Source organism: Mytilus californianus, unplaced genomic scaffold (assembly GCF_021869535.1).
Source record: "Mytilus californianus isolate M0D057914Y unplaced genomic scaffold, xbMytCali1.0.p SCAF_9, whole genome shotgun sequence".
Classification (NCBI taxonomy): Eukaryota; Metazoa; Mollusca; class Bivalvia; order Mytilida; family Mytilidae; genus Mytilus; species Mytilus californianus.
This window is the reverse complement of record NW_026262745.1, coordinates 9,876,139-9,889,965: the sequence shown is the minus strand read 5'-3', so window position 1 is coordinate 9,889,965 and position 13,827 is coordinate 9,876,139. Positions and strand designations below refer to the sequence as shown.

Sequence of the window (13,827 nt, the reverse complement as noted above, 5' to 3'; positions counted from 1 at the left end):
CAATATGTGTGCGATGTATCTGTGCATTCTCAGGGACATGGGACAATGTATGTGATGTTAATCAAACAAAACAAGTACCATCTTTTCTTAATTTTGCAGAAACATTACTTAATTCAAAATTTTGAAAAATGTGAACCAAATCTTCAGAAAATTCTTTATAGAGGAAGGAAAACTCATTTGCTGTTTATGGTTGACTTTTTTAAGCACTATTTTGGTGATATGGTCATATCTATAAATTACCTGCTTTCAGAGGTTTGAATTGTTCAAAATACAAAGGATTTTCTACCCCCAGAAAAATATTACTCTAGCTGTCTTTAGCAAAACCTTTCGGAATTTTGGGTCCTTGATCAATCCTTTCCAACTTCGTACTTGATTTGGCCTTTCAACTTTTATGAGTTAAGCCTTACTGATGAGCGTTTTTTAGACGAAAGGCGCGTATGGCGCACAAAATTATAACCAGTTGATGAGTTTTTTCTACTTTTCAGTGTAAACCGGTGTCTATAATTTTCTTAAAACACTCCCTTAAATATAAATATAGCAAAACATATTCTTGTCAGGTATTGGAAAACCCATTTTGTTTTAAATCACATAACCCAAGCAAACAATCTTTAAAGCTATACATATCGACTTAATACTAGTTTAAATATTCTTTTTATACCTTCAAACTCTCTTCTATATCATTATGTTTTATTCAATGGAAAATCCATTTTCTATTAGTGCCCAATTACAATTCTGAATACACTACATTCATTTTACCAGGACGTTGAGCTTTACCTGTGTTATCTTTTTCTTCCTTGAAATAAAACAATTACAGGAATTACAAAAAATTGGGACACATCTCCTCATAGAATACCAGTTTCGATATAAACAACAACAAAATAAAGTATTTTGATATTAAAGTTATTATTCCATTTCAGATAATAAAAAGAGATAACAATACCGAATGTGTTTTCTTGTCATCAATTTATTTCCTGTCTCAGCTTCTTCGTAGAACAGATAGATCAACAATATAGTAGATGATAGAAAAGACGTTTTTGGGGTATTAAGGACAAAGTAAAATCACAAAAATACTGAACTCCGAGGAAAATTCAAAAAGGAAAGTCCCCAATCAAATGGCAAAATCAAAAAAAGAAACACATCAAACGAATGGATAACAACTGTCATATTCCTGATTTGGTACAGGCATTTTCTCATGTAGATATATAATCTATTATTGTCAAATGACAGTGCATTGCACTTGAATAAAACATTAAAGAGTGATTCTTCACTTTAAGATTTTTGTTTTCAATGGGAGGGATGGGGTAATTCATGTAACTATTATTCTGTTTTACGACTATAGCACTCACTATTGGTCAAATTTGTATAACAGGATATTTATTTTGTTAAATTAATAATAAGCATCAATTAATTATTATTTTTTGACATTGCATTATTCCAAGGATGAAGTAAAAGACAATGACAGTATCATTATTGAATCATAAAAGATCAGTTAAGTTTAAATATAATCACACATATCTTAACGTATTTGGCAACATATCACATTAAAGGTATATAACAGGTATATAGAGTTTGCTATGATAATAGACATATGAGAAATGTTATAATTAGAAACGGGTATTTCCATACTACGTTGCCATTGTCAAAAGGAAAGTTTCATTTACTTTTGAAGATTACAAGACAAAAGGTTTTAGCTAAAAGATAAATAAACCAATAAAGTTAGATGTGAGTATACACACAATAATATCAATCAGTATTCACTAATAAAGGGACAATTTGTTGTAGAATTCCTTCTTCGAAAAGACTGTAAACAATCTGAAACAATCTTCCATAGGAGGATCAAATTTTTAACGAAATTAAGATAATATCTATTTCAGAAAGAAACTGTGTATTAAGCTGAAGAAAGTATAATTTTACTTAATTTATTCATATGAAGTGTGATAATTTGCACAAATTCAGCAACACTGATATTAATATCTGATGCATGCAAACCTGGTAATGGTTATGTGAAATTTACATAAGACTGGAGATAATAAACTAATGAGTAAAGTTACCTACTAAAATTTCAAACTATCGTCTTTAATGAAACAAGTCAAATCAAACTTATAAGTGTATATTTGACCTTGGTAAAGATGTTGGTATACAACTTTTGATGTAGCAATCATTGTCTTATAAAATCAACTTACCAGAACAATTCGGCTGAAAATATACCAGTAAGATCATGTCGGTATTTGATTGAAATTGGCTTAAATTTGCGTGTCTTATTTTGCAGTCTGGAACCAAAGAAACACTTAATATCTGATAGTGTTTATATGATGGTAGACATTGGATGCTCAGTATATTTGCGTGTTTGCACATAAAGTCAAAATACTTGAGTCTAGAGGAAAAGTAGAATAATCTTGACTGTGTTATTTACATTACAGAATGGACCAGGATGATACACGACGATACTTTATAGTAGGTTCTGTTATAATGGAGGTTGTAACACCACTGTTCAGGACCAGACTTGAAAAAGACTACACTAGGAAAGGACTACCCTCTCTAAAGACTTTCTTCAACACACAACCAGTCATACACATCCTGTTTCACCTACGACACAGAAATGCACGCTGCTGTGTTGATGGACCAAACTGTTATAACCATCCATCATTACCACTCATCTATTGTCAATGGAAACGGTTATATTCAGAGAAACCTGGCCTCTCCCTTCATGGTTGCCACTGCAAGTTCACAGCCAATCCTGTTAAACTAGAAGATCTTGATGTTACATTAGCGAGCCTAATTTTGTTGAACTGCTGTGTACTGACACCAGCTGATGATGCTGCAATACAGGGCTTACGACAATACAAAAATGACTACTTGAATACCACAGGCAGAATATCACAGACAGAATACAAAAGCTTATGGACAGATCTGACAAACTTTGTCCTACAACTTGACCCTAGTATACAAGATGAGTTGGTTAGGATGGAGAAGCGACCACTCGACGGGGCCTTATGTAACAGCTACGCCCTTAACCTACTGGACGTTCATAAGAAGCTTGATGAGGTAATTTTCAAACATCAATTGGATATTTTTTATTCATGAATACTCGATTTTTATATGTTAGCATAGTACACTACGAAAAAAAAATCAGGTACAAAATTTGTACTATTCAAGGTTTGGATGCATTCTTAGTCTTAAACATTTTTTTTTCAGAAGAATAATTCTTCTCCCGTCAAACAAAAGGAGAGCAACTACAAACATACCCTATTCTGCACCAAACTGCATATTTATGCCGCTTATCCAATCAATTTAATGCAAGCTGCAGCTGTGTCAACCACCTGTACAATGTACAAATTACTAAATAAATGCAAAGTCCACAATTTGCTTTGGACGAACCATAAAAATCTGAATGATGGACAAAAGAGTGTATTTTACCGATGCTCATATCTCTTTAATCGATTAAGATACAAAGCAAGAAGAAAAGCCACAACTAAGGGAACTCCAAAAGCAGCTGTACCGGATGCGTCCATAGAGTAAACGTCTGCTGCTGAGCATGAATCCTCCGCCCTATGAATCCACATTCAGTCAAACTGTCAATCTGGAAAAGGTCACAATAGATAAAAATTACAGAGCAGACGACTATTCAGATATAAGAAAATCTAAGACTTCGAAAACATGTCACTAGACAGTTAAATCGCATAACATCGTATCGGTCAAATAACTCATGACGAGGACAGTAAAACTTATGGTGTGTCGATTTCAGTTGTGTACCTATTGCAAATTCAGAAAAATTGTATTTTACATTGTGACCTTAAACTTGCACGAACTGTTTTAATATAGCGTAAAAACCTACTGGATCACACGATATGTATCTGTTATTGATATTTTGATGCAATTTCACTAAAAGGCAATCATGGTGGAACAAAGACTTAATATCATGTTTACATTTGTTTACATTTGGTTTTCCATTCGTTCCGTTGGTTGATATAGTCGAACTTTTCATTTTGTTAGGTTTTATGGACTTCCCCTTTTCGAATATACCTTGGAATTCGGTATTTTTGCTAATACGTTTTTACTTACAACATAAGATTTGGGTTTTTCAGAGTATCGTGTATCTTGAATGAGATATTCAAAATATTTGTAATGTTTGCCTTTTTTCTAAAAGGATTTTGTGTAATATCCATCTTTGTTCAGTGAAATAATGACATCAGCCCATTTCTGTCCATTAATAGGAAGATTGTGTCAGATATATCTGATTTTCTAGTGAAATATAACAGTCAATTATGTAAATTAAGGGCAATGAAATAGAGATGTAAAAAATATAACAAAAATATTCCATGGCAGTTTGATTGTCTAAACAAAGGAAAAGGAAATACCATTACGGGTACAAATATCCTATTTATATGCACAACAAACTTAGATTGATTTTTTAACTTTTTTTTTAGATGGATAATTCAATTCAATGTATAAGATCTGATATACAAGGACAAAATGCCTGCATGCAGGTAGATATATTATAAAATTCATTTACATTTACTATGTTTTTCTGAATTATATATAAAAAATAGAAGATGTAGTTGAATAGCCAATGATGCAAATATCTATAAAGACACAAGAAAATTGACTAAGATGTGAACAGTTACAGGTCACCAAACGGGTTTCAACAATGAGCAAACCTTATCACTATTTTTGGGATGTATATACTACTTGTTGTGTGAGTTTGGACTACATTTAAGTTTGTATGACATTATCAGTGTGGTGTTGATATGCTTACGATGATGATGATGTATGTCTGGGAGAGTATTTGAACAATAATATAAGATCAAAAATAAACTTTTTTAAGTCGCTACTTAAAATGTATCTCACAGCTGAAAGAGTAAATATCTGCCTTTGAAATAAAAGTACAAACACATTGTAGAGGGGCCTGATGGGTTATTTTCGTTCTTCGTGATCGGCGCATTTTCGCTATCGTGATCCGTTTTTCTACAGATTTATTTTTTTTTATATTTTCGTGATCCGTGATTATAGAAATTTATTTTCTGTGAATTGTGATTGACAAAAAAATCAACTCGTGAATCGTGATGAGACCTCCCCATCAGGCCCCTCATTGTAGCATTTATAATTTATAGTTCTGAGATTAATTCACTTTAAAAAAAACACCGAATACAGGGCAAACATATATATAAAAACCAGTAAACGTATCTATCTTCTTACTGAAAACTTAATGTTGATATATACATCAGTTAGGGAAAGTCAAAGGAAACATATATTTGGTATAAACAAATATTATAAAAGCGATCAACTAGTTGTCGGGAAATTTAATGTTTAATTTGTCAATTTAATGGAATTTTATGCGACTGTCCTACAAGTTAGAGGTTTACCTAGCTGTAAAACCAGTTTTAATTAACCATTTCTACATTAGGAAATGTCTGTACCAAGTCAGAAATATGACAGTTGTTATTCATTCGTTTCATGTGTTTGACCTTTTGATTTTTCCATTCGATAAAGGACTTTCCGTTTTGAATTTTCCTTAGAGTTCGGTATTTTTGTTATTTTACTTTTTAACATCCCTTTACATGAAGTTATAAATTCAACAAGTTTTGAAATGAAACAATATCACTGAAATGTAACTCATTAACCAGAGATTTATGATAAAGAAGGGATGAGTTATGGCCCTTGAACTAAGGTGACTAGTGTTTCATAGCTCCGTAAAAAAATTGATTTTCTGAAGATTTCAACAAAAGTATGGTATGAATTTTGTGTATCGTGTATGCAACATATAATTTCCGTACTAAAACGACTAAAACTTTCCATTTTGATAACCAATTGTAATATTTATTGATGTGTACTGACAAAGAAAACCCAAACGAAGAAAACAAAATGGCTGCCTTTTATGCTAAAGCAGCAAGTAGTGAAGACAAAAACGATGATTACAAGATTGGTAGTGTTAAACCAATATTTCTCTTAGAGTCCGATGTCTTTGGTGAAAATGCTACAAACTATAGAGGCCAGCGACTATTTCTGACACATCCTGAGGTGTACAGAGCAATAAATGAGCAAGTACCTGTAAAAGCCTTAATTGGGTTACAGAGAGTTCGTGGTACGTGGCGAATATATTTTGACAATGAATACGCACAAAAAGATCTACTGTCTGTAGGTCTAACAATCAGAACAAAATCTGTAACTTTGTACACCAGAAACCCAAATGTAACAATGAACGAGCAAGAAGATACAATTAAGGTACGCGTAAAAAATGTACCCCTATCAGCAGATGATGAGCAGATTATAAGATCCCTTGAGCTTTCAGCTAGCAAATGTGAGGTACTCAACCACTTCAGGGAGAGGCTAAGAATAGATTTCCTCCTCACAAATTGCAGGACAGGTGATCGCATTGTTGTGTGCAAACCATTTGATCCACCGCTTCCAAAGTCATTAAAGATTGGAAAATACTGGGCCACAATCAACCATTATGGTCAGCAACAAACAAACAGACCAAATATGAAATGTAGTAAGTGCTTATCCGAAGGTCATACAGCAAATGTCTGTCCGAATGGATGGAAGTGCAAAAAATGTGGTCAAACAGGCCATAAGCAGTATGAATGCGACGAAAACTCAGAAGGAGAATTTGAAGGTAATGATTCATATATGACTAACACTGATGGCGATAATAAAAAAGATAATTCTAATGTTCACGACAATAGTGAGAATTATGAGCAGAATCAAGACCATGATGATATCGACAAGCCAAGTCAGGAGAGTGAGGTCCATTTCCGGAGTTCGACACAACCTCTCATGAGTACCGAGGATAAGAGTAGGTCAGAGAGTGACACAGAACATTCACAATCGATCCTCGATAATCACGATAGGGTGTCCGCCAGAAAAGACAATTCACCAAAAAAGAAGGAAAAACCAAAACATCCTAAAAGTGATGACAGGAGACCTGGCATCTCAAGATATTTAATAAAACCTGGTCATGAGCAGGCTAATGCAACAAACAAAACGCCTAACAAGTCAAGAACAAGAACTCAAAACATTGAAAAATCACCAGTAACGCCAACTGAAAATTTACACGACGCTACAAGAGAGGAAGCTGCAAAGAAGCAGAAAAAGAAACCATAAACTGTATATATGTGTAAAGAACTACAAAAAATAAAGACTAAAATTTATTTATTATAACAATAATAAAAAAAAATAAAAAAAATCGAAAAACCAAAATGCATTATAAAAATAACATTCCTCACAATACTGTCTGTATAGCACTGTTTTTACTTATTTTTAACTGTATATATTATCCAGAATATCATTTAAACTGTTTGAGTGGTATAGCTGTTGAAGGTTATCCACAATCAATTCAGGTAGTTGTTATCCTGAAAAAGACAAATAAAACAATTAATCAATTTGTAAATGGAAATAAAAACAATATGTATGAAATTATGTATAAGAATGTAAAAATATGTAAGAAAAAGGGAAAGAAGTGTTACTCTGAAAGCCTAGCTAATAAAGTAGTATGCTGTGTAAAAGTAGTTATTTGTTTAATAACTTTGATAATCATGTTATACAAAATGTATGTGTGGAGTATATTGTATTTTAATGTACTAAATAGGTGTTTATGTATCATCTTACAAATAAACATAAAAAGCTCTATTCACAACAAATTAAGCAAAGTTAAAATGAACTCCTCAAAACTAGATGAAATAACATTGACCAGACAGGCTATAAATAGGATGAGGTCAAAATATAGATCGAATACAATTGTAAATAGAGAACTAGTATACCTGGGGAGCAGGTGTTTAAATTTCTTACAGAATAAACATTATAAAAGTGATAAATATATTAATCACAGATTATCAAAAACTAAGTACAAAAAAAATCAAGTAAGATATGTTAATGCTTGTGATAAAGAACTGCTCAAAATATTAGACAGCCATTTAAAGAATCATATGAACAAAGATGTAGATTTCAACTCCACAGGTAAATATCTCAGATCTGATAATCTAATAGAAATCATCCAAGCATGTAAAGTCTATGAAACGGATAAAAGGAAAAAAATAAAAGAATTCAAAGTTAAAATAAATGTAGGCACAATCAAAAGTAATAAACAAATAATGCTGAAGATAAAATACTACAGAGATAATAAGAATAATTACTCACCATGCTTGGAGTTCAGGAAGATAAATAAATTTAACTATAATCCACCATGAATAAATATCTGCATATATGCACGGTCAATGCTAATGGCCTGCAGCAACCTGACAAAATAATTAAAATAGTTAGTTGGGCAAATCAACAAAAATGTGATATAATATTTATTCAAGAAACTCATTTCACAGATTTAATGCAAGATACTTTGAATAAAGAATTTGTTGAAAATCTTTCAAGAAGTGATGGAACAAGTAATTCGCGTGGGGTAGCAATATGGTTAAGGGATGGAATTCATTTCAAAATTATAGATGAACACAAGGATTCTGAAGGGAGATTTATCTTAATTAACATTAAAATTAATGAAAATATCTACACACTAGTTAATATCTATGCTCCAAATAGATTAAGAGAAAGAAATAGTTTTTTCAAAAAAGTTAAATCTTATATAAATAAAAATGGACTAGGCCAAACTATCCTTGGGGGCGATTTCAATGATATTTGGTCATTGACTGATACAAAAAACAAAACTAAATCCTCCAAAAAATTTGATAAACCAGTAACAAGTTTGAAAGGGCTGATAAAATCATCCAAATTAATAGATATTTGGAGAATCAAAAATAAAAACACAAGACAATTTACCTGGTGTAGAAAAGATAGATCAGAAGCCACAAGGATTGATTATTTCTTTATATCAAAAGAAGTACAAAAAAATTGTAAAAGTTGTGACATTAGACCTATAATCCAAAAACTAACTGATCATAATGCGGTATCATTAAAAATTAATACTGACAGAGGAAATAAGGGACGAGGCTATTGGAAATTAAATTCAAGTGTTTTAAATAATGAAGATTACACAATTTTAATCAAAAAGTTGATATCTAAATATGAAAAAGATTCATTCAACTGCAATGATCTGGGGATACTATGGGATAACTTGAAAATAGAAGTAAGGGATGCAAGTTTAGACTACTGTAAAATTAAAGCTAAATTAAAAAAGGATGAAATTAATATTCTAGAAAAACAACTGAATAATCTTAATAATGAAATAGATAATGGTATTGATAAAAGTCAAAACTTAAAAATAGAAATTGAGAAGGTTGAAAATAAGTTAGAGGGTTTGTATAAAGATAAAATTAAAGGGCAAAATATTAGGTCAAGGGTAAAATGGTTTGAAGAAGGGGAAAAAAATAGTGCATACTTCTTGGGACTAGAAAAAAGTCGTCAAACAAAAAAGATCATAACTGAATTATATGATGAAAATGGATCTACGACAACTGACCAAGATAAAATTCTAAATTTACAAGTGAAATACTACAAAAAGCTTTACGAGTCAACTAATCCTAATGATAATGATGTTAAAATGTATATTAAAGAAACAGAAATACCAAAAAAACTAAAAGACTCGGATAGTATTCAATGTGAAGGGAATGTAACAGAAACTGAATGTACAGATGCAATATTTAAAATGAAATTAAATAAATCCCCTGGTCTGGATGGGCTGACAGTAGAATTTTATAGACAATTTTGGGGTAGTCTAAAGAATATTATGGTCAAGGTTTTCAATAATAATTTTGAAAAAAAAGAATTAACAAATTCTCAAAAGAAAGGTGCTATTTCGCTTATTTTTAAAAAGAATGACCCTTTTTCATTAAATAACTACCGTCCTATAACATTATTGAATATTGATACGAAATTACTAGCTTATGTGTTGGCACAGAGACTGAAAAATTAGTCTAGATCAAACTGGATATGTCAAAAATAGATACATAGGTTTTAATATTAGACAAATACAAGACATTATAGATTACTCTGAAAAATTTAACATAGAAGGAGCAATACTTTTTTTGGATTTTAGTAAAGCTTTTGACTCTTTGGAATGGACATTTATGACAGAAACGCTAAAAAAGTTTGGATTTAAAAATGGCTTTATCAGATGGGTGGAAACTATGTATAATGGCATTAAAGGCTGTATTTTAAATAATGGGTGGGTTTCAGGTCCGTTTAAAATATATCGTGGTATACGACAAGGGTGTCCGATTTCTGCTCTTCTTTTTGTCATAACAGTAGAATTAATGGCAATAAGGCTAAGAAGTAATAAAGATTTTAAAGGAATAACAATAAAATTAGATGGAAAATCATGTAATTTAAAAATTTGTCAATTAGCTGATGACACAACTCTTTTTTTTCAGTCACGAAAAGAAATAAGTCTGGCTCTTAGTATAATTGAAACATTCGGCAGCTTTTCAGGATTAAAACTAAATAGAAATAAAACAGAGGGGATATGGTTAGGAAAATTAAAAAGTTCAAAAGATAAATATGAAAATATAAATTGGACAAATAAACCAATTAAAAGCTTAGGTATTTACTTTGGTTATGACAGAAAAGAATGTGACACACTGAATATGGAAAAGGTCATGGATAAAATAGCGAAACTTGTAGATAGATGGTCAAAACGAAGATTAACCCAATTGGGAAAAATATTAATCGTAAAAGCTCTTTTGCTACCAAATATAACTTACATTGCAACTAATAGTATCATAAGTAAAGATAAACTACAAAATATTAATAATTTAATATATAAATTTATTTGGAAGGGAGGAAAAGATAAAATAAAAAGGTCAATAATTACTAAAAATTTTTCAGAGGGGGGTTTAAATATGATTGATATCGAGTCGTATATAAAATCAATACATATAAAATGGATTATAAAAATAATACAATCAGGGAATGCAAATTGGGCTGTATTACCAAAGCTATACCTCAATAAATTTGGCAAAAACTTACTTATTTTCAAGATAAATTTGAATAAAATAAAAATGCTAGATAAAAAAATATGGAACGAAACACCAATTTTCTATCAAGAGATGATAAAAACATGGATAAATGTTAACAATTGTAACAATATTAATCATGATCAAATTGAGAATTATTTAGATATTAGAAAACAAATAATATGGGGAAATAGATTTATAAAATTTCAAAGAAAATGTTTGTTCTTTGATAACTGGATTGACAGCGATATATTATATATTAATGACATAATCGATAAAAGGGGGAAGATATCAGAAGAAAAAATTATTTCAAAATTGAAAAATAAAAGTAATTGGATTGCAGAAATCTTAAAAATTAAAAATTCCATACCAAAACGATGGGTCAACATATTAAAATCAGAAGAATCATTCAAAACTAATGTTCATATTAACCGAACTAGAATCAAATTTCGAGACAATACTGATATCCTTACTATCAATAATAAAGACATATATAAAATAGTGCTAGGTCAAGTAATAACAGAAACGCCAATTGGATTTGCTAAATGGGAAAGACTCTTTGGTAATGGAAGTCTCAAAAATGAATTTAAAGACTCTATTAAATTCACTTTTGAGTATCTAAAAGATAATAAAATAAAAATGTTCAGATGGAAATTAATGCATTTTATTTTACCAAATGAACAGCTGCTTTTCCAGTGGAAAATTGCACAAAATGACCTATGTACTTATTGCAATGAACTAGATAACTATAACCATTCCTTCATTACATGTCAATATCATAAAATATTTTGGAAATCAATGAAAGATTTAAAATTTACTCAAAAGAGTTGGCATAGAAGAACATGTTATAAGTCTCCGTTCTCTTGTCATAGGATACAAAATTAACGATAAAGCTTACTTTGCACTTAATCATTTGCTTAGTTTAATGTTCTTTTCAGTCTATAAGGCACACTATGTTTCGAATAAAAAATCTAAATGGGTAGATACAATGAAAATATTTAAATATGAAATAAATAATATAGTAGAATTATATAGTTTGGTAAACATGAAGATAAACTGTTTATTAACAAAAGTGTATAACATTTTGAGAAAAAACTAAGGTAATGTTATAGAAATGTGAAAATATACATGTAGCATAAAGTATTTTGTAATATCAATATGCTGTCAATGTGCTTATAAATGCACCTGATACCTTAAATGTTAAGGTATACAAGTACTTATTATCTACTTATAATATATATATGAAAAGATCTGTACTTGGTGTGTGTTGGTGTGTGTGTGTGTTGGTGTGTGTGTCTACATTGTTCAAGTATGTATATATGGGTGTGGATACTTTATTTGCTTCAAAATAATTGGCTAAGAAATAAAGAAAAAGGGGTAAAAATAAAGAACAATATAACTAATACCATGTTACTGGGCAGATATAGTAACTAAGTGTACAGAATTTGATGCTATTCTTGAAAATTTGAGGCAATTAATATTTTATAGCCTATCTGCATATAATTTCAAATGTGATGCTTAAAATGTATAAAACATGCAACTATGAAGGAGTTTTGTGTGTGTATCTTGGATGTTTGAATCTGTCTGTGTGTGTGTAGTACGAATATGACTTCAGAAAATTCAAGTATGTGTATGTTTACAAAATAGCTGATAGGTATTTTAAGGTCACGACACGGGATCATGTTCAATTGTTCATAACGTTATGTAGGTCAAATGAATAACACATTTATTTCAAATCATTTGATTTATAACAGATAAAAACATATAATTAAAACATCTCACCTTTTCGTATTTTTATTCCAAATTACAAAACATTGCAGAATTGTGTAAATCCCAACTTGAAGCACAAAAAACGTGCGAGGTCATCGACCAGTGACCGCATTTAGTTTCTGGAACATTTAAGATAGTATACAAAAACTCATTCCGAAATAAATAGTGATAAATTCCGTAATATATTGACGAACTTGTGTGATAACGTGTGTAATGTTACATGAATATATAGTATTTTATATAGAAAAAAATAAACATATTTTGTAGTAGACTATTTAAAACAGCTATTTATAATAGAAAATTTATTTAATTAGATATTGATAGAATTTTTTTTTGTTAATTCTACTGAATATTCTCCCTGGATATTCGGTGGCACTATTAACAGGGATACTTGATGGAATGCTGTACATCAAGTGTTATTGTTAACAGCAAGTTGTGCAATAAAGTATCAATTTGAGTGAAAAAAAAAAGAAAAAAAAAAGAGATTTATGATAAAACAAATCTGACTGTTTAATTGTCAAAAATACCAGTTTTGAATTGATCTAGATAGGTTTGACAAAGTGAGTGGACTTAGCAAAGAATTGGAATATTTTACTGCGGCTAGAACATGAGGGTGTTTTGTATAGGGGTTAAACGTTTTACAGGCTATATAAAGCTCCGACAAGAACAATATGAACAGTTCAAACGAGAAAATTTACGGCCTTATGTATAATAATACAATTGATTAAAAAAACAAATATGAAAAGCATGGACCAAGGACAACACTGCATTTCAGTCTCTCAATGAATATGACGGGGTTAAACATGTTTGTGAGAGTTGAACACTCCCCTAACTTAGGACAGTATTGTAACAGCACAACATAAAAACAAACTGAGAATAATCAGTTGAAAATGACTTAACTGAATAGATCAGTACGAAACACAAACAAAACTACTGGTAACATAAAAACAATAGACACAAAACACCGATATACGAGTCCCACCTCTAAAAACTAGTTCAACGCCACTAACAACCAAAGATAAAAATCATGTTCTACCAGACTAAAATATCAACCAGTACTTATCCAACAGACTTAGTGTAAAGATGTATGACCAGTCTGTGAAGCGCATGTGCCACAATATATGTACACAGTATCGACAGGATATAGGATCAGGAGCAAGTA

The 13,827-nt window shown here is 30.7% G+C and overlaps 1 protein-coding gene across 2 annotated transcripts in view; it reads left to right on the top strand.

The window, feature by feature from the left end:
* Positions 1-1,634: 1,634 nt before the first annotated feature.
* Positions 1,635-13,827, top strand: part of LOC127716576 (uncharacterized) — a 148,138-nt gene continuing 135,945 nt past the window's right edge. Inside the window, exons 1-3 of one of the 2 annotated variants that reach the window (XM_052222809.1) lie at positions 1,635-1,722; positions 2,421-3,045; positions 4,428-4,487. In XM_052222809.1, the coding sequence (XP_052078769.1) occupies positions 2,422-3,045; positions 4,428-4,487 (684 nt within the window). In that variant the 5' untranslated portion in view covers positions 1,635-1,722; position 2,421. The remainder of the gene's footprint in view (positions 1,723-2,420; positions 3,046-4,427; positions 4,488-13,827) is intronic. The other variant, XM_052222810.1, reaches the window with a different exon arrangement.